Genomic DNA, 22,847 nt, shown 5'->3' with positions numbered 1-22,847 from the left:
AAAAGAAATCTGACACCCAGAGCCTATGAGGCTCCATACCTTGGATCACTAGGGTTGCCTTTTGTGTGAGCATCCCTGCTTCATTCTGAGCAAGGCAGGTGAATTCCCCTTGAGATCCTCCGCTGAGATTTGCAACCTGAAGTATCTGCCCAGCTGCCAAGATGTGATGTGTCAGCCCCGTGGCTGTGGCAATGGGCTGGCCATCATGAAGCCAGGTGATATTGGGGGCGGGGTGTCCTGTGACAGGACATCCTACAAGAGAGAAGAAAAGCAAGTCATTGGTAAAGCCCCAGATGATGTATGCATGGAGAGTTGATTTGCATTTCCATGACTCTAGAATGATATGCATAGCCTTACCTATGGCATTTAAAAAATTAAGGTTGCCATTCCCAAGCCAACAGGAGATATTTTTATTCTCTGCCTCACTAGGAGAGAAAGTATTATTCATTCAATTAAGTAAAAATTCTTGGAGAGCAACAAAGTGACTATTTTTTCTTATACTTCTATACAACTTTAAAAAAAATGATGCAACTTGTATCCACTCATTAAACATTTCATTTTAGTTTCTACATTTGTTTTATTTATAGAGAAACTATGTTTTCATATACAGTATGTTAGACCTAGAAGACTGAAATTAAACCCGTATCTCTTGTATAAAAGTAATTCAAATAAATCAAAAATCTAAATGTAGTGCTCAAAACTCTGAAACTTCTAGAGGAAAATATGGAAAAACTATTGAAAACATAGATAAAGGTAATATCTTTCTAAATAGAACTCTAATCTCTCAGAAATTGGAGCAAGAATTGAAAAATGGGATTGTATCAAATAAAAACATTCTGGAAAGCAAAGGAAACAATTATAAGAATCAAGAGACAACCTATTAAATGGGAGAAAAATATTTCCTAATTATTCATTGGCTAATGATTAATATTCACAATATATAAAGATATCTAAAATTAACACAAATGAACAATGCAATTAACAAATAGGCTGATGGACCATTCTTGAAAGAGGCAGTAAAAATGGCCAAAAATACATGAAGAAATGTTCAGCATCCATGGCCAAAAGGAAGTATAAATTGGAACTACATAGAGTTCATCTTACCCCATTCAGAAAGGTAATCACTAAGAAAACAAAAAGAACAACAAATATATTGGCATGGATCTGGGGAAAAGGAATACTTATACGCTCTTGATGAGAATTTCAATCTGTGTAGCCTCTTATGGAAATCAGTATAGAAGTTCCTCAAAAAACCAAAATTATGCAGCTGGGCACTGGTGGCTGGCTCATGCCTGTAATCCTAGCTATTCAGGAGGCTGAGATCTGAGGATCGCGGTTCAAAGCCAGCTCAGGCAGGAAAGTCCGTGAGACTGTTATTTCCAATAAACCACCAGAAAACTGGAAGTGGTGCTGTGGCTCAAGTGGTAGAGTACTAGCCTTGAGCTGAATAGCTGAGGGATAGTGCCCAGACCCAGAGTTCAAGTCCCACGACTGACAAAAAAACAAACCAAAACAAAAAATCAAAACAAAACCCCACCAAAATTATGGATGTAATATGATTCTGCCAAACCACTCAGAGAGATATATCTGAAGGAATGTAAGTCAACAAAAGAGATAACTGCATACCCATGTTTATAGCAGCACTCTTCGTAATAGCTGAACTACACAACCAGCTTAGGTGTCTGTCCACTAATGAATGGGTAAACAAATGTGGCATGCAAACACACAGACACAGACATAGACACAGACACATACGAGTATTATTTAGCCATAAAGAAGAATGGAACCACGTTGTTTGCAGGAAAATGGGTAGAACTGAAGATCATCATGTTAAATGGAATAAGCAAGACTGCGTAAAACAAATACTGCATGGTCTTTCTCATATGCAAAATCTAGACCTACAAAAGAAACTGCATTACTTGAGTATAATATGGGGCTGCTCAGATGTGGGAACCAGCAGGAAAAAAGAGAGAGTGGAAAGAAAGGATGAGAAGAATGTGATAGAAGTATTTCTTATGCATGTATAGAATAGAATACCGAAACACATTTTGTGTAAAAAGGGAGAGAGAAAAGGGTGAACAAATGCAGCAGTGATACTCACTAGGCACTATGTTGAAAATGAACCATACTACTTGTGGGAGGGAAAAACTGGGAGAGAGTGAGGGAAAGGGTGACATATTCTAAAAAGAAATGTACTCATTATGTGACATAAAACTGTAACTCCTCTCTCTGTACATCTGTACTTTTATGATAACAATACAAAAATAAAAAATTAAAAGAGGGGGGAATGAGAAAGAGTTGTAGAGGGGTAAATCTGATCAACATACATAATTTGTATTTATGGATATGTAACAATGGAACTGCTTTGTACAAGCAATTTATGCTGCGTACTCAGGAGGCTGAGGTCCAGAAGATTGCAGTTTGAGGCCTTGGGCAGAAAGTTCTGAGACACTCAATCTCCAAAATAACCAGAAAAATGCTAGACTGGGAGGCATCACTCAAGTAATAGAGCATCAGCTGAGCAAGAAAGCAAGCCAATCAAAAGTGTGAAGCCCTGAGTTCCAACCCTGGTACTGGCAAAACAATCAAACAAGCAAAAAAACCAACAACAACAACTTACAACTATAAAAAATAATAATAGAAGCCCATCAAGTTAAAAAAATTAACAAAGGACCAGAACAGATTTTATTCCAAACAAGCTAAATATAGAAAAGTGGCCAGTAAGCGCAGGAAAAGATACTCAATGAATTACAATACATTTCCATTTCACACCTATCAGGATGACTACTATAAAAAGGATAAAGAAAGGAGGTGTGCTCAAATGGGTAGAACACTAGTGCCAGGACCCATTATATTGCTATGATGATGATGATGATAATGATAGAAAATATTGGTGAAAGATGTGTAAAATTAAAGACATTATTGTGTTCTGACTAGCTTTGCATAATATGCAAATAGAACAGTTTCTATGGAAGATAGTATGACAATCTCCCCACCTCCCTGCAATCAAACAGGATTATCATAGTTATTATTATTATTATAGTTCAGCAAGTTCTCTTCCAAATTAATTGAAAGTAATGGTTCATCTAAGTATCTATGTATCTGTGTATGTATCTATGTATGTATCTATCTATCATCTCTCTCTGTATCTATAGATCTATCTATATAGATACATCTATATAGATATATAGATCTCTCTCTATATCTATATGTATATATAGAGAGATCTGTATATTGATTTTTAAGCAGTCCTATCTCTATGGATAGAGTGTGGGATATATGTGTGAGGGAATATTATTCAGCCTTATAAATTAGTGGATGACTCTCATCAGAGCCATTGGGTTAGCTTGGTTAGATATTTCACTCCTGATGCTAGCTGACATGGTATGTGCCCAGACTAGGCTTGGAATATCTTCCTCTACGCCATGACTTTATGCAGGGATGTGTTGCTTTATTTCAGTTTTGTTATTTGAGTCTATCACAAGTTGCTGAAGGTATATCCTAATTATAACAACTCCCTAAAATAACTTCTCATTCCTGAGGTTGGATTCATCTGCTAAATAGATGATTTATATATATGTATATATAGTATATTATATTATCATAATATATTATATTATATATGATATATATTCTATATATTAGATCAGGATAGCAACCATGCACTTCTAATTTGGGTGATCACTCATCTTGAACAATAAATGCTCTCAGGAAAGTTTGCTTTCAATCTATTTTGCAAAAGGTTAGGCCAAATAAATGAATGAAACTGCCAGTCATCTGCCTTCCATTGCTAATCTGTCCTTCAATGCTTAAAAACTTCCCTTGTACTCAGAAGTGGTATTCTTGGTAGACATGCTGTGCAGGCCCCTGTACTTTTATGTACATATTTATGTGCATGTCTTTGTGTGAGTAGTGTGGCCTCTGAGGACTGCCAGCAGCAATCATCAAAATAAGAAGCTAACGTGAATTCCCACTGCGTATGTTCCTAGTGAATAATTATCCATGTTTCACTGCTAATGAGAAAACCTGGTTTGTAACAGGGTTCCCTTCTGTCACGGACATTTCTCATTTGTTAAAGTAAAAGACATATCAATCATGTTGGGAAGGGGAACAATCTCTGTATGCCTTTTACAAGGACATCCAAGACCATGTGCTAGTGTATTCTACACCTTCAAAGCGACCAAATAATAAGCCCTCTACCTCCTGATTTTGCCTCAGCAAGAAAGTTAACAGTGCTTCATGGAGGGGCTGCTACCACTTATCTGTTTCTCACCCAGCCCCATGGGTGCCAAACATCTCCATCTTCCAAATGTCAACCCTTATCCCAGGAAATGGACGATCAACAGCAATTGACAATGCTCAGTCCTCAGGTATCAGCTATTAAGTAGAGTTCTGAGTTGCTAGGTGGCTGAGGAGGAAGCAGTATTTGGAAAGCCTTCCTAGCAGCTGGAAGTCTCCCTCTAGAAACTCTTCTTAACCAGTGAAAGAAAATATTGCCTTTAGGCCTCCATTCCTAGGCCCACTGTGGCTCTCAGCTGAGCCAAAGCCAGGTGTGATTCACATCTGTGTGAGGTTTTTTTTCTCTCTAGTTTTATCTATTCTACCCGCCCTCCTCTTTTTAAAAAATAAATACGTTGGAGAGTGAGACAAGTTTAGAATGGGGGAGAGGTAACCAATAAGAAAAATCAAGTAAAATAAGATGCTTCACTTTATTTGTGCATGATTTCATCTTAGCTGTAGGCAAAAGCATCTCTCCTAATGGCTCCAACATCCTTTGCACAGGAGACAGGAAGTAAGACTTGCACGTTTAGTGGAACCAACATCAAAAACCAAGAAGTTGTACAACATCCTTTGTTCTAAACAGAGTCAATGGCCTTCAGCCCAGGACATCAGGCCAGCTGTTATCCCTGCTTACATCAAACTGAGCTCACAGGCCTCCTTCTTTACCTTTGTTTTCTGTAGCTAAAATAGCTAGACTGACAGAAATATCCCAAGTTTGACAGGTGAGAGAAACCCAGGGTTTTTATCTGACTGATGTGATATCCTGGCTGCCAAGACCTGGCTCTGGACCCTTGCAGAAGATTTTGGATAGCATGGTAGGATAGAGCTGTCTTTGAGGCACCTGTCTCAAGAGAGGCTCTGAACTCAGCCAGTGATCACGACTCAGTGGATTGTTTTTTGTTGTTGATTTAAAGGCCTGAAAATCACCAGGATTTTTGGCAAGCAGCTTGATTTGTGGGTGTCTTTGTAGGCTAGATCAAGCCAAGTTCGGCATTCATTAGCTGTCTATCACTTGAACAAACCACACACCCGGAGTTCATTTTCCTGAGTTCTCAGCCTGAATGAGTAGAGGGACAGTTTCTGAGTTCATATCTACTCCTTTCTTCCTCTTCAGCCAAATAGTTAAGAGAAGGTAGCTAAGCCTGATAAACCAACCATACAGACAGAATCTCTAGTTGAACTGAGGCTTACGGGGAAAAATAGTTTAAACATGGATATATACGTATATGTTTATAATCCAAAAGAGAAGGAGAAAAAAAAGTAGCACTCTGGGATTTTTCACTTATTTAACTGCTATCTATAGGCAAAGAAAGCCGTGGCAGATTAGGACATGCTGTGTAAAAATATTAGAGACGTGGCACTATTACTTCATGAGCTGGCTGCAGGCCTGTCAGCATTTTCATTATAATCCTGTATTTTGCACGGAGTTAAAACTTACTATAAAAATGATGTGTGCTGGGATGAAACTTGGCACTTAGTATAGTCAGTCTGGGAGTCCTTTCCTTAATTCAATTTTAACAAAACTGGAAAACACTCACTCAGTACTTTCAAATTTATAGAGGGCTCTCCAGTTTGCTAGTGGTCTAACAAGGGTGTATGGGGCTCAGTCTGAGGCCACCGGGTGACTGACAAAAGTGGAGATGCTGTTCTGGTGCATTCTTTTTTTTTATTTTAATTTTGTTCCTTTTAGGTTTGGGCTCCTTTGGACAATAGGGATGGTTTCTAAAGCAGCAGAGAATGAGTGGGAACAGCCACCAGGCAGTGGGACTGAGAGAAATGATTAATTTATATTGGAAAAACTCAGTTCCTTACTCTCCATTTTTCAGCTGGACCCCAGAAGGCTGTGGGAGAAGAGAAGCAACTTTAATTTTCACTCCGATTTCTGGGACCTCCCAATAAGCTGGTCAAATAACCAAGCCAAGACTATTCCCATGTATATTTGCCCAATGAAAACTATCTTTAAAACATTCCTGGAAAAGTGGAACTATACAAGCCCATTTTCCATTCCCCAAATGTCTTTTTTTTTCTACCCCTAGGGCAAGCTTTGGGTTTCCATTGGCAGGGGGTACAATAATGTCTCCCATGCTCATGGGCATCTGGTGGAAGAACCTGATACATTCCTCAGCATGAAAAGTAGCTCCGTCCAGATTTATGAGCTGGTTAAAGCTTTGCCTTCTCAAAAATGATTCACTGACAGCTGGATGACTGCCCTTACCTGTATCCCAGACCTGTTCGTTCTCTTATACGTAAGGAAGGTGAGATGCCTATTTTGGATACTTTCACCTACACAGACTTGGCTATAAAAAGTGCTTATCTTGTCTAAGGTAGAGTTTGGTGGTTTTGAACAATCAGCTTTTCCAGGATTTCCTGAGAGGGGGAGGGAGGAGGCAAGCTCTAGAAAATTGGTGCAATTTAAAAAATTCACAGTAAAAGTTGCTTGGGATTTTACTTATCACAAGTGGATAATACACAGAATTCTCACGTGTCCTTCTCTGCCAGTAGGTATTTGGCATAAAGTGTACTTTAAAGTTTTAGCTTCCCGGGTTTATAAGTCCCTGGTTGATTTTACCCCCCAGGCTTCTAGCAGGTGCTACCTGTCCTGCAAGAGGGAAGACTGGATTGGCCCTGTAGAGCCCTGGAGCGGTGGAAGGTATTTCCATTCACCAATGAGACAGCCTTTTCATGAACCCCAGAATGGGGATAAACATGGGCTCCCCACTCTGCCTCTTTATCTGCCACCAAGTTTAGACTATAAGGAATGAGACGGATCTAAAATGAATCATTACAAAGGTGCTACTGCTCTGAAATGGAAACAGCTCTTTTAGCCCTGGGCTCGACACATATTCTCTTCCCTTGAGCAATGTAGCTGCTCACTCCAGCCAATGAAGAGGCAAGTTAGAAAATACCCACATTAGGATGGGGAAAAAACAAAAGCCAGCAGTAGCTCAGAGCCAACATGCCTTTATAAGCTAGGTTTGGCTCTGTATATGGGCAAAAGAAATACTACCACCCGCCCCCAACACACAAAAGAAGCTTTTTTGCTCCCAGCTCTGTACACACCCCATTTCAGCTCTCTTGTGCTGAACCAAAGCCACAGAACAGCAGTAGAGATGAAGAATGGCTAATATTCATAGCAGGTATCCTGAGAGGCCTCACTGGGGGCATGGCCCAGGGTTCAGTGGCAAGTCACAGGAAGGAGCAACTGCTGACGAGGAATTCCAGAGTGCACTGTAGGGGTGGAGCAACACGAAGGCCTTTTGCTGAATTTATTATTCTCATATAAGCCTCCTGGGTTTTGAGGCTCCAGAAACTTCTCAACAAAGTAAAGAAAATAATAAACAATGTGAGTGAAGTGAAGGCAGGGAGCTAAACAGTAGAGCTAGGGGAAGGGATGAGAGCCAGGTTAAAGCTCACCAAGCTTGAGGGCAGAGGTGGTGTGTGGTGTGTGTTTAAGGATGCTGCGGCTGACCTCTGCTGGGACAGTAATATGTTTGGCAGGTGATGTCTGGCTTTTGGCAGCCATGCTCAAAGAGTATGTGGTTTTTCAAGGACCCATCAATAGAGATGTCCTCTGAAGATGAGGTCAGATATCCACAGCTCATACTGGGAAGGCCAGGGCAGCGAGGGGACGCACATCTACAGAGCAAACAGTAGCTGTCCAATGCCTGATATTTGTCTTGCAGTCTATGTTTCTAGTGTTGATTTGTTTTTGGCTCGTAATCCACTTTGGGTGTGCTTTCCAGTGCTTCCTTGGATCTATAGATTCAAGAGATTTCCCCCAGCATACTTAGTAGGCTCCTGGAAGGCTTGAGGGAGAGGTAGCATGGTTCAGATCCTCAGGGCCATTTCTGACTTTTGAAAAGAATCATCTAGGTTTAGAAGCCCTAAATGCAGCCTCCTTAGGTAACCTGGGATTCGGGGCAGCAATGAAGGATAGTACGTTATTCAATGCTCAGATATTGTACTTGGGGGCTGGGAAGGTGGCTCAGTGGTAGAGCGCTTGCCTTGCATGCCTGAGGCCCTGGGTTCAATTCCTCAGCACCACATAAGCAAAAAGAAAAAAAAGCCGGAAGTGGTGCTATGACTCAAGTGGTAGAGCGCTAGCCTTGAGCTGAAGAGCTGAGGGACAGCGCCCAGGCCCAGAGTTCAGGCCCCACGACCTGACCCCCCCCCAAAAGTCTCAGATATTGTACTTGGTATGCAGAATAATGTCCTCATCCCAAGAATTCACACATTATCCCAGAAATCTATGAGTAGGCTACATTACAAGGCCTGAAGAACCTTGTAGATGTGATTAAGAAGGAATTTCTTTTTTGCTGTTGCTCATTCCTTCTAATTACATTCTTATCCCTCTCCTTCTATTTTCACAATTTTAATGAGTTTATTATTCTATTTTCATAAAATGCATATAACATGCCTGGGTCATGTTAACTACCCCAATCATTCTCTATCTTTCACACTACTTCTCCTTTTATATTCAGGTCTTTTTTAAAAAAAATCTAGATTTCCAGGAAAGGCTCTTGAATTGGGAGATTATTTTGGAGGACTCAAGTTGGTACAGTGTAAGAAAATATCAACTGCACAAATTTTGGGTGGGATGGGAGGGAAAAACAGAGTGAGGGAAGGGGTGACATTGTCCAAAAGGAAATGCATTCTTTGCCTGACTTATATAACTGTAACCTCTCTGATTTTAGCATTTTCATTTTTTCAAAAAAGAAAACATGTCTTTATGGTAGAGAAAATAGGTAGCAGAGTTAGAGAAAAATGTGAGATCCTTGGTTACCATCCTTGAAGATGGGCTACAGAAAGGAAGTAGATTTTCCTCTAGCATTTTCGGAAGGAACAGTTTGGTGGGTTGGCCTTGATTTTAGCCCACTAATACATGTTTTGAATGTCTGGCTTCCAGAACTGAAAGATAATATATTTGTGGTGGATTAGGCCACAAGACTTGATAACTTATTATAACAGCAACTAGAAATTAAGAAAGATTTCATAATACTACTCTCATTATCAATATTTCATTTGACTTTGCTTTTCTTTGATTATAGTAAGACTGAATTTGTTCTTACTCTTTTGTATGCAATAAATAGTTAATGTTGCTAGGTTAATATTTTTTAGGGCTTCCTGAAGAACATTTTAGATTCCTTTTTTGTGGGGGGAGTACTGTGCCTTAAACTCAAGGCCTCACAAACACTGTAGATTCTTTTACTAAAGAAAAACATGCTTTTCCAAGAGCACGCTAAAGCTACCAGCACAACCATGTTCACTTTAGTATTGTTTACTATAGCCAAGGTATGGAATCAACCCAGATGCCTCTCAGTATATGAATGGATCAAGAAAATGTGATATATCTACACAATAGAATTCTATGCTTCCATCAGAATGATACTGTACCATTTGTAAAAAAATGGAAAAATTTGGAAAAAAATGATATTAAGCAAAGTAAACCAGACTCAAAGAAAATATAGGTTGTATGTTTTCCCTCATGTGTTGTAACTAGAATGTGCCTATAAATCTACAAGTAAACACACTGGATGGCAAAAGATAAAAAATATACTTGCACATGATAAATTATACAGGATTCTAGACATTCACACAATGAGACCCAAGGGAGATATTCTTAGGAGAGGATCATAAAGGTTCAATAGCTATATGCATATGATTATATAAAATGATAATTACTGCAATGAATTCCAAGATATGGAAACAAGAGGTTTTATGTTATGTTTTTTCTTCATTGTTGCTGTTTTTGTTTTCTGTACCTTATGTCTTGTATGTAAGTTTATCTGTTTTGGGGAGGGCAAGTGTGGGGGCACAGAAATAATGGGGCAAAGGGTGAATAAATGCAACAGTGGCACTCACTAGACACTATGTTGAAATGAATTATACAATTTGTGGGAGGTTGGGAAGGAAAACTGGGAGAAAGTGAGGGAAGGGGTGACATTGTTCAAAAAGAAATGGACTCATTACCTGACTTGTGCAACTGCAACCCCTCTGAACATAACCTTTACAAAAGCTTGTGGATCCACAGTTAAGAATAACTGAACTAGAGACTAGGAATAGAAAGATATTAGACGTATCATTCTTTGATTCAAAGTCAGAAATAGGAAAAAGAAGAGTACTTTGCCAGTGGCACCATATAAGATTTGATCTTGTCAGTTAAATGTCTGTCTTAGAGGGAGAAATCAAGGCTGGCTAAACAGATGCTTCCTGCCATGGGGAACATGAAGGCTTGCCCAGCACCCACTCCCTTTGCTGTTTACCATTTCTCCCTCTAGTTTATAAGCATAGGAGCAGTCTGGTTCTGTTTAGAAGATCATGAGCCAGAAGTTCCTCATTCTTTTCTCTTCCTTCATTTTTTTTTTGTCGGTCATGGTCATGGGGCTTGAACTCTGGGCCTGGGCGCTGTCCCTGTGCTCTTCAGCTGAAGGTGAGCACTTTACCACTTGAGCCACAGTGCCACTTCCGGTTTGGAGTGGCTTATTGGAGATGAGTCTCATGGACTTTCCTGCCTGGGCTGGCTTTGAACTGAGATCCTCAGTTCTCAACCTCCTGAGTAGCTAGGATTACATGTGTGAACCACTGGCACCCAGCTTCTCTTCCTTTCTTAATAATTTAGTTGAAAATTTGCTTGGCAAGGGTCATGGAAGCAGTGTTTGTAGCAAGGAGGAGAACTCGGGCAGTGAGGTATTGAGCCTGAGGAGTGAAGAGAACAGCTATGCAAGGGTGCTACTGTGGTTTGACCATACCCCACAAAGATTCTTGTATTAGAACTAAATTCCTCAATGTAGCACTGTTGGGAGGCAGAGCCCAGCAGGTGTGGATCTATCCTCGTGGATGGATCAGTGCATTCCTACTGGAAATGAGTCAGCTATAGGGTGAGTTTGGTCCCTTTTTTAAAAATCTCTTCTACCCATAGCTATTTGTGTTTCTACTATCTGCCAAAGTCCAAGCAGCAAGTGAGCTTTAACAGTAGCTGAGCAGATGGAAGTGTTGTATTCTTGGACTTTAAGCCTTTAGAAATAGGAGCCAAAATAGTGCTGGAGGTTCAAAAATCCGTCTTTATAAATAACTAAGTCTCAGGTATTTTGTGACAGGAACAGAAAATGGATTCATGGTGGTAATCTAGTAGGGAATTCAGAACTCCAGTGGAATAAGAAAGAGGTGATGAAGCAGCAGGGATAGGAAACATTCATGTAGGTTTCCATCAAACACAAGTAATTATATTGAGAATAGTCGTAGGCAGACAACTACAAATGTGGCAAAAAAAATAGAGTAAATCCTGTGGTGCTAGATCACAACTGGGAATACAAGGGAGGATTTTTGGTTTGTTACATAAAAAGTATAGAAATGATTGTAACTGGTATGTGAAAGAGAATATATATGCTCATGTAATACAAGTGATATGCATGTATCCTTATGTTCACTGAGGATCGTGACACTTCCAATAGCAGCAAATAAAGCTAACAGTGAGATATTCATTTCTGAGTACTATTCAACAGAGCTGGAGCAGGTTAAGTTCAAGACGATTACAGACTACTTTCTTGTGCCAGAAAGTAATGAAGTTCTCAAAGAATGAGTTAAAGAAGGAGTTAAAGTCTTATTGACCTCATATGGGAATTTTTTTTATCAAAATAAAAGAGGATAGCAAAAGATTATAGCTCACGGAATAAAGAATTTATGAGTCATACAGACATAAACAAATATTAAGTTCAACTTGGGACAGAATATTTACTATCACCTCAAAAAATCATCTCTCCACAAACACTTATGAAGAGAGGAAAAAAATAACTCCATAAGGGGAAAAACTCAGCAGATGACCTTAAGTGATTAGAATTCATTTCAGCAATGATGGTACAATTGAAATCTGGATTATGCCATTGGGTGAAGCATGAACCCAGGATCATTTTTGTGTTGTTTGTGCCAAGGAGGTATAACCTGAATCTAGATATTAAGAGGCAATGGACACATCCAAACTCGTGGGCATATTTAAAAAATAACAGGTCTGTAACTTTCAAGGGTCTTAAAAGGCATGCAGTCAAGGACGTCTAAGGAATTGTTCCACATGGAGAAAGACTTAAGAAACATGGCAGCTAAATGCAATGTGTGGTTTGGTATTGACTTCTTTTGCTATAAAGGCATTATTAGGACAACTGACAAACTTTGAAGTGCTACACAGTGGGTAATGGGGTCAGAGACTTACTCACAAATGGATTAAGTAGGAAAAGTTCTTAATATTATACTCCCAACCTTTTTGTAAACTTGAGACTATTTCAGCAACAAAGTATGCGAAAGGAAAAAGAAAGTTTTAGATTAGATTAGGTATTAAATAAAAGGTCAGAGGAAAGCCTGCTGTATCAGCTCAGGTGCTGGTGGCTCACACTCCTAGCTTCTCAGAAGGGTAAGATCTGAGGATTGTCATTCAAGCCAGCCTGGGTATGGAAGTTGCTGAGACTTATCTCCAATTAGCCAGCAAAAAGCCTGAAGTGGAGCTGTTGCTCAAGTGGTAGAGAGCTAGCCCGAAGCAGAAAAAAAACTCAAGGACAGTGTGCTAGGGTCTGATTTCAAGCCCAGGACCAACACAAAAATGAAAACAATAATAAAAAAAGTATTTTCAGCCTGGCACCTGTGGCTCAAGACTGTAATTGTAGCTACTTAGGAGGCTAAGATCTAGGAATCATGGTGTGAAGCCCAGGCAGGAAAGTCTTGGTGTGGTGTGTGCACGCACCCTCACATGCAGGCCCTGGGGCTTAAACTCAGGGCCTGAGCGCTGTTGCTGCGTTTTTGTTTTTGCTAAAAAATAGAGCCTTACAATTTGAGCCACAGTTCCACCTTGGCTTTTGGTGGCCAATTAGAGGCAAAAGTCTCATGGACTTTTCTGCCTGGATTGGCTTTGAACCATGATCCTCAGATCTCAGCCTCCCAAGTAGCTAGGATTACAGGTATGAGCCACCAGTGCCTGGCATTGTGAATTTTTTTTCTTTACCTTCTAAAAAGTCAGAAGAGGAATTGTGACTCCAGTGGTAAAGTGCTAGCCTTCAGCACAAAAGCTCAGGGACTGTACCCAAGCTCTGAGTTTAAGCTCCAGGATAGACACACACAAAAATGTATTTTCACACAACACATTCATATATCCTCTTGTACACTTTAAACAGTATCCATTTTATCTACAATATTTAATAAACCATAAATGCTATGCAGATAGCTGATATACTGTATTTTTTGGGGAAAATGAGAAGGAAAAAGTTTACTTGCTCAGTACAGATATAAACTATTTTCCTGGACTGCACTTGGTCGAGGTCTTGGACAATGGAATCCACAAGATACAGAGAGCAAAGTTTATTTTCATAGAACAAAATATCCTATTTCGTAAATCAAGTTTTGCATAAAGCATACTTGGTCCTCAAAAATTTCAAAAAGAGAAAGTACAGAGAAAGAAGGATGTCTGCAGTGATTACTTAACAAAAGCTTTGTTTTGTTTCACATTTCTTCCACTTCAACTTTTTATGCCATTTCTCTCTCTCTCTCTCTCTCTTGTAATTGTATCACTTTAGAAACCATTTCAGTGTGCTTAGCAGGCACTCTTCAGAAAAATCCTGTGGCATTCTGAATCTTCATGATAAGTGTTTTGACAAGACACTTTGACTGTGATGAGCCAGTGTCGGCAGCTTGCATGCAGCAAGGATCTGAGATGGCAGAGAACTTTAATAGGGTATAGCACTACAGAATTACAAGGAGAGGAATTAAGAGGACCTACTATCTTTACTGTGCATATAGGAATGCCAGGGTCATTTTCTTCCCTGACTAAATTCTTTTTTTGGGCTTGGGAAGCTGGCAGGACAACAGATACACAGGCTTGTGCTGGTTTATCTCTCTCGACGCCACTTCAAAGATTCACACATTATACACAAAGATCTCTGCCAGGTTCTAGAAGGGTCTTGAATGAAATTTTTGGGCTTATCTCCTTGGCAACAAAATGTACAAGGAGCTCATTATTTCTGAGCTGTGCTGCCAACGGAGAAATGAAGAATTCAATAATTACAATGGATTTTTCACATAAAAAGATTCTTAATAGAATAGTATTTTTTGGAGTTGATCTTGTCTTTCTACATGCCTTCCAGAGATAAGGTGAAAGATGAAAGACTTTTGTGCAGACAGACATATTACAAGGCTGTATCTCATGAAGGAGAGGATAATTACTATCATCATTTTCTTCCTTTGGCCTGGCCTACTTTTGGCCTGCTCTGCTTTCTAAGATTTGTATTGATAGGCTGTAGTAGATAGAGAAGTTAGCAAAACTCTCATAGTTTTTTAAAAAGAGAACAAGGAAGGATGTAATATAGGCAAAAAATTAACTTACCTTAGCATTCAGTTTATATTTAGTATTACTATACTGGGCACATTGTGTGTGGCTTTTCACTGAATGCTCACTCTAATTAATTCTGCAGGTGGGATGTTTTCATTATAAAGGAGGAACCAGATGCTGAGAATTTGGAAATAGGTCTTGTCACCAAGGTGTTTCTACAAAATTGTCTAGAGATGGAAGCAAGAAGATCTGTCTCTTCTTTCACAGGTCACAGAGGCCTTTGGCCACAATCCTGCCCTTTCTCTTCTACAGAGACAGAGACTCTGTAGACGCTCTGTAATTGCTGTAACACTGCCATTCAAACCCCACACAACCATAGGGAACACAGATAAGAGCGAACATTTTCAAGAACCATTTCAGCATTGAGGAAGGATTAGGATAAATGTCGAGTTCCTCATTTTCCCACTGATGGGCTTTTAATACCTAACTATTTTCAGGGACCTGAAACTCATTTACGTCATTCCTGTAGATCTGGTGAGGAAGGCACTCAGGCCTGGGAATTGTGTCCCAGTGCCAGGAAAGGGCAGGAGCAAGTGCGAGTCAGTTTTCTCAAGGTTCCCATTTCCTATCTCGAGTCTTAAAATAAGCGCCTGCCTGCATGCTTGCTATGGCCTGGAACAGTGGCTAGGCAGGGAGATTTACTGCCTTATTCTCTCTGTCCAACTATTTTAAGTGTCACTTATGCTCTGGTGTCTTTTTATATTTATGGATGTGTACTCCTGTCCAAAGAACTGCTGTACTTTTTTCCTGTGGCTTCCTCATAAATGCCCTCTGAAATACTGATTTGATTTTGTACTATATATGCTCTAGAGCTTCTAGCAGTCCCTATTCTCTACTTAGGAATCGCCACTTAAAAAAGCAGGCCAAAAAGCCCCAAAAGAAACAAACAAAAATAAAGGACAAAAGTACATAAACATGTGCCATGAGTAACTCAGAGTGCTGATCTTTCTTCTTTACAGCAAATATATTCTTTTTTTATTAATAAGTTTTTTATTGTGAAAATACCGTACAGAGGGGTTACAATTACACGAGCAAGGAAATGAGTCCATTTCTTATCAAGCATTGTTGCCTCCTCCTTTGTTTTTCCTTACCATCACCCTCCTATTCCACACCCCCACCAACCCCGCCTGCACCAAAGTTGTAAAGTTCGTTTTTTGGACATAACGACTTGTATGTCTCATTGTTGCAATGGGTCTACCTGTATCCCTATTTAAACAATTTGTTTTTTCCTTTCCCCTCCACAAATTATGCCTATGTCAAATACAGTGAAAACAGGTTTTGTGAGCAAGGCTTTAGAAAATTCAAAACATTTTCCTTGTGACATAAACCCTTAGCCTCCCATTCTAAATGAGGAAACAGATGCCAACTCGTGTTTCTTTGAAAAGGATCAGGGTAAATATCTTTCTTCCTTTCCCGCTCCTCGTCAAGGATGCTAGTCCTGCCCTTCATGGTTGCCCTGCCCTTCCTCTGCATCACTTTCCTTGGCAGCTCTGGGGTGGGTCCCCACTGTGGATGAAGTTTCACCTGACCTTTGACCACAGAACTTGCTGTTCTCACAGCTATCTTTGGTAAGGAAGTGCTGATGGTCATGGACTCCCACAGGATCATGATGGAAACTTGCTTCACAACAGATGTGGCTGAAGAGGCTCACTGATGTCACAATGCACATTTCCTCAGTCCCCAGACTTAGGAAGTGCCTGGTCCAATGTACACTAGGAGGTTTGGGAAATGTGCTTTGTGAGGTGAGGGTGGAGGTAGATGGGACACATGATAAAGCTGCAGTTAGAATAGAAATGAGAGATGGAAATGACTCAAGAGGAGTCAAATCAAGGCCTTTTACCAAGTTCTGGTTCATTTTTTTGAGAATCTATCTATCTATCTATATCTATACACACACACACACACACACACACACACACACACACACACTTCTCTCTTTAGGACTTATAATCTAGCTAGGAAACACCACACAGATATGGAGTATCTCCAATAATACAAGCGAGGAATAGGCCAAATGTCACATCAATGACCTACAGCAGAGTTTGGCAAACTATGGCCTAAGGATCCGCTTCTCTAAATCAAGTTTTATTAGAACACATACACACTCATTTGTTTATATAGTGTCTAGGGCTGCTTTCAGGCTGTAATTGCGGAGTTAAGAACTTGCCACAGAAACCCTAAAGCACACAACACTTGAAACGTTTGCTGTCTGATCCTTTACAGAAAAAGTTTGCTTGACCCTGGTCTAGACACTTCAGGGGATGGAGCAGAGAATGATTACTCTAGGCAAGGAGGATGCTAAGGAGACTTCACAGAGGGCTTGAAAGTTCTAAAAGATTTATCTAGAGAGGACAGGGCCAGGAGAAGATATTCAAAGTGAGCTAATCACAGGAGCTCAAGGCACTAAAAGGTGAACCAATTCAGGAATGATACTCACTAGACACTATATTGGAAATGAACTTTACACCTGAGGGGTTGAGGAGGGTGTGTGTGTGGGGGGCGGGGGAAGTGGGAGAAAATGAGGGATGGGGTAGCACCATTCAAAAGGAAATGCACTTACTTCTTGACTTAGGTAGTAACTATAACCCATGTGTATATCACCTTTATAATAAAATTTAAATGAAAAAAAGTTGGGAGAAGCCTGACAGGACTGGAGAAATTATTTGATAGAGGACTAAGATGGAAGGTTGGATGCAGAGGCTAGGTCTGAAGAACAAAGAACCTTAAATCTTAGCCTAAAATCTTCAAAATGATAAAGCATGTCATTTTCCCATTCTACATGTGTAGGTGGGGATAGGAAAGTGACTTTTAAAGACCACTTAAGCCCTGAGAACCAACTTTTTAGAGTACAGATTCTTATCCCTTCCCTCAGAGATTCTGACTTAATTGGTCTTTCTGAATTTTTTTTTTAACTCCTCAGGTGGCTGTATTGTCCAAGTGGGACCCTCTTGTGAGATGAAGGAAATGGCCAGGCACGTGCCTGCAGCAGCTCAGGGCCAGGTAGACAGAGCAGGTGCCCAACACATGTGAGTCAAATTAAATCAGCAATATTGGCTTGTACCAGAGCCAGCCTGATAAGCCTCTGGTTTACTAGAGTCAGCGACATAGAATTTAGTTGGCCACATGGTTTCCAATAAAAGAAATCACTTCTGCCTGCTTTTGCCTAATCTTGGAAAAGTTCATGATGCTCAGCGCAATATTGGGTCTGTTTATAAATTTGGACATTTATAGATTTTTCTCTCACTGCTGTTTTAATGTGACCATTTACAAGGCTTTATACAATTTGCCCTTTACCTTGTTGCCGCTCTGGTCTTCTCTCCACCCCTCCTCCTCAGATCCTCCTACTATGCTCCCACTCTAGCTATCTTGGCCTCTTTGTTGTTTGTGAAACATACTAGATATGTCCTGTCTGCCTGTGATACTTTCCTTCATATTTGTAGAAAGGATTATGTTCTCAGAGAATCTCTGGACTAGTTCATCTCAGCTTGCATGCTCCTCATATACACAACACTCATCTCTCTTTCTATGATGATATTGATGACGATGATGTAGTTGTATAAAGGGGTTACACTTCCACAAGTTAGGTTGGAAGTATAATGCTCCTTAGTCAATGACACCCCTTCCTTTGTTTTCTCCCAATTTCCCTCTCCCATCTCTACCTCAAATTTTTTTTTACATAATGTACATTGAATATTACGATTGCATTTGCTTATTCTTTCCCCTCCATTTGTGTGTCTCCCCCCAAAAAATGTTTCCACTTCTTGGTATTCATTAGTTGTTCAGAGGAATTACACCCTTGGATTTCTCCCCTAAGTATACCATCCTTTAGTCAGTCTATGTGTAAATGCCAGAGCCCTGCATATGTTATTATGCACAGTTGTTTTTTATATCTAGCTTCCACAGATGAGAGAAAACACATACTGTTTGTCTTTCTGAAGTTGACTTACTTGAGTTAGCATAACTTTTTCTAGGTTCATCCATTTTCTTGCAAATTATATAGTATGATTCTAATGGATGAGTAAAATTCCATTGGACATATATATTTTTTGGATCCACTCATCCATTGTAGGGCACCTGGGCTACTTCCATAATTTGACTATTGTGAATAGTGCAGTAATGAATAAGGATGTGCAAATGTTTTTACTGTATCCTGACTTGTAATAATCTTCCCAAGAGTAGTATCACTGGATGATAAGATAGTGCTATGTTTAGATTTTCTAAGGAACCTCCAAACTGACTTTCTGAGTGCTTGTACTAGTTTACATTCTCACCAACAATGTAATTTTTGCCACATTTATTATTTTTTGAATTCTCTATGCTGGCCTGTCTTACAAGAGTGAGGTAGAATCGCAATTTTTTTTGTACTAGTCCTGGGGCAGGAACTCAAGGCCTGGGTGCTGTTCCTGAACTTTATTGCTCAAGGCTAATGCTCTATCATTTGAACCACAACTTTACTTCAGTATTTATTTCTTTATTGGCATTTAATTGGAGATAGGAATCTTTTGGACTTTCCATCTCAGGCTGGATTTGAATTGAGATCTTCAGATCTCAGCCTCCTAGGTAGCTAGGATTATATGTATGAATCATCAGTGCCTGGCAGAATCTCAATGTTGTTTTGATTTGCATTTCCTTTATGACCAGTGATGAGCATTTCTTTATGTGTTTATTAACTATTCTTACTTCTTCGGAGAAGTCTCTATTTAGTTTCTTTGCCCATTTATTGATTGGGTTATTAATTGGGGGGGGAGTATATTTATTTCCTTGATCTCTTTGCATATTCTGGATATTTTGGCCCTTGTTGGCCAATCTGTTGGCTGTCTTTTTAGTTTAGTAACTATACCCTTTACTGTACAGAAACTTTTTAGTTTGATACAATCTCATTTGTCAAGTTTCTCTTCGGTTAGCTGAGCCACTGGAACTATCTTCAGAAAATTCCTGTCTATGCCAATAAGTTCTAATGTTTCTCCTACCCCTTTTTTTCTAGTACTTTCAAAGTTTCAGGTCAGATTGGTGAGGTCTTTGATCCATTTTGAGTTGATATTTGTGCAAGATGACAACCAGAGATCCAATTTTAGTCTTCTACATATGGATGTCTTGTTTTCCCAATACCAATTATTGAAGAGGCAGTCTTTTTCCCAAGGTATATTTTTCGTTCCCTTGTCAAATATTAGATGACTATAAGTATATGGGTTTATTTCTGGGTCTTCCAGTCTATTCCATTGGTCTCCAGGCTGTTATTTATGTCAGTACCAAGGTGTTGTTATAGCTCTGTAGTAAAGTTTGAGATCTGGAACTGTGATGCCTCCTGTATTGCTTTCTTTTTGCTCAAAATTGCTTTGGCTACTCAAGGTCTTTTGTGGTTTTATATGATTTTTTTGGATTGTTTTCTCTATCTTGGGGAAGAATGATGTCGGGATTTTGATGATACTCATCTCTCTTAAGAATACCCGTATGAAGATGTTTCTCTCCCAGTTTTAAAACCATTCCAACACTTCGTGGTGGAATTTCCAATAAAATGGTACTCAGAATGGTAGCAATTTGCTCCCACATTGCTTCAGCTTCATATATTAGTCTCCTTGAGTTTCCACTATCAAGGTCCTCCAGGACTCATGTTTTCTTGCTACAGACCCCTGTTGGTCCTTCTGCCTGTGGGGCTTTTCCATCTCTTCACCTGAATTACTTCTACCCTCTCTTCTGATCTTATAGTAAGGTCTTTCCTCAGAAGAACTTGCCCAAGCTCTAACCAGGGCAGCTGTCTTGCTACACATCCTCAGATTACCAAGGCTTCATTGTGCTTCTAGTGCTTTCCTACCAGACTACAAGTACCTGCATTATAACTGAACCACAAAAGAGGAAGAAGGTTTATCCTTGTTGAGAGAATGAATTCTTCAAAGAATAAATGAATGAAGACTAGGTTTGTGCATATTAATTATATACTTTTGGTCTGAGAATGGTGCTTTGCTCATAGTAGGCACTCAACTATTTGCTGAAGGAGTAAATGGGCTTCTCTAGGAAACATTGTCTTCCCTTTATTAGGAAGGTACATGCTATCCATTCTAACTTTGAATATCAATATTTACTGAGCTGTTTTCTGATGGATCCCCCCTGTTTTAAGGGACTTTCATGTGAGTGTTATGAGTGACACCTTTAGATTCCAGATCTGAGTCTTGTATATTTTAGGAGTCAATGTTGCAGTATTTGTTGGAATTACCAGTCCTAACTTAGTGCTGGAGAATGTTTTAGTATGAGATTTTAGATCAACCAGAGCATCATTGCTTGAAGCAGAGACATCTCAAGTGAGCAGGGCTCTGCAATTCAAATGCAGAGAAATAAGCACAGAGAAACAGCCAGTAGTCTCTCTCAGGTGATCAAAATGAAAACACCACTGCCTGATTGCAGCCTGTGGGCCTTTGCCTCATTGCTGGGCCTTGCAGGGTTTGTGGGGGTTCTGAGAAGAGGAGCTGCTACACATACAAGCCCTGCAGCTGACAGGCTGCTGCTCTGGTGCTGTACCCTGTGAACCCTGAATGGGAGAACAGCCAGTCACAATGGCTTCCTTTATGAGAAGGCCTTACTCTGCAGATGGGGGTGGGAATTACCCCAGGAACCTCCCTGCTCTTGGGAGCTCACATGGCATGAGGAAAGGCTGATGCTATTTGGTTTTCCATGGGGCTGGGTGGTGAGTCTCTAGCAGCATTGTGAAAAGTGTTCATTTACAAAGGAGAGTCATAAAGAGAGCGGGCCAGCCAAATCTTGTGCATATATTCTACAAGACACTGTTACTTAGGCACTGGATCTAAGTAAGATATGCTGGGAAAAGGGGAGAACTGCTTTTCCTAAGCTCTAAATAGTTATACGTTTTTAAATTCTAGCGCCAACTGAAGCTATGCAATTCTGAAAACAACAAAGAACAACAACAACAACAATAACCATCCAACCCCAAACACACAGGATTTTTTTTTTCTTTAGAGTTTTTTCTTTCTCTTTTGACTTCCTGTAGGTAATCTCTACTTCCCCCTTCCTTTTTTTGGGTCTTGAGAGTCTTTGCCCTAGTGCAGAATGCTTATCTCAGTGATACAATGGAAGAGTGTGATTCTTAGAAACAGAATGTATGGTCACCACTGTGCAAAACACTTGGTAATGGTAAGATGGAGGGATAAGATCTGGAATTGCTTAAGATTTTTCTATACAGGACCAGATAGAAAGTATCTTAGGCTAACGGGTCTCTCTTGCAAATATTAAACCCTGTCTCTGTGGGGTGAATGCAGTGACAAACAATACATCAGCAGTTGAACAGGTTTAACTCGAATACAATTTTAGTTACAATAGGTTTTGGAAATCTTCAGAAGATTCCCTTGTATACTCATTCAGAAGAATGCAACTCAGTGCATGCATGTTAAAAACTACCCGAGGCAGGAGAAAGAATTACTGCAGAGAAATGGACACACCAGTGCCTAGATTTGTAAATAAATGGTAGGAAAACGGTACCTGTTCTTAACAGCCAAATTGGAAAATCTTATGATTCCTAGAATATTAGGTGGAATGGGGTGTTATGTAAATATATGTATATCATACATATATTGTTGACATTTAATTCAGACAATTAAGTGGAGAAAGGATAATCTTTTCAACAATGAGAGGCAAGTTGGGTATCTAAATGCATACAATGAACTTTACAATGTAGCTCTCATCATATGCAAAAATCTAACTCAAATTACAGACCTAATTATAAAATAATCACAGGCAATTATAAAACTTCTAGAACAAAACACAAGACAAGCTGAATGCTAATTGCTCATGTCTATAATCCTAGCTACTCAAGTGGCTGAAATCTAAGGATTGTGGTTCAAAGCCAGACCAGGAAAGATAGTCTGGGACACACTTATCCCCAATTAACCACCAAAAAACCAGAAATGCAGGTGGTAGCATGCCAGCCTAGAGCAAAAGACCTCACGCTCTTTCTCTTGTATGTTCTTCTCCCATGGTATAACTCCTATTGTCACTGTATTTGACATTTTCTAATTTGGGGAGGGGAAGGGAAATAACAAAATGCTGAGACAAGGATACAGATTGACCCATTGTAACAATGAGATGTATAAGACACTATGTAGAAAACGAACTTTACAACTTGGTGGGGTGGGGGGGAGTTGGGGAGGTGGAGAGGGAAGGGATGGTAGAGGAAAAACAAGGGAGGAGGGGG

At 39.8% G+C, this 22,847-nt stretch overlaps 1 protein-coding gene across 1 annotated transcript in view; it reads right to left on the bottom strand.

The window, feature by feature from the left end:
• Adamtsl1 (ADAMTS-like 1) overlaps positions 1-22,847 on the bottom strand; it is a 385,192-nt gene that overhangs the window by 13,332 nt on the left and 349,013 nt on the right. Inside the window, exon 24 of the mRNA XM_013020837.1 lies at positions 40-252. Within this exon, the coding sequence (XP_012876291.1) occupies positions 40-252 (213 nt within the window). The remainder of the gene's footprint in view (positions 1-39; positions 253-22,847) is intronic.

This window comes from Dipodomys ordii, unplaced genomic scaffold (assembly GCF_000151885.1).
Source record: "Dipodomys ordii isolate 6190 unplaced genomic scaffold, Dord_2.0 Scaffold53, whole genome shotgun sequence".
In the NCBI taxonomy this organism is placed as follows: Eukaryota; Metazoa; Chordata; class Mammalia; order Rodentia; family Heteromyidae; genus Dipodomys; species Dipodomys ordii.
The sequence above is the reverse complement of the archived record's forward strand: the minus strand, read 5'-3'. Positions and strand labels throughout refer to the sequence as shown.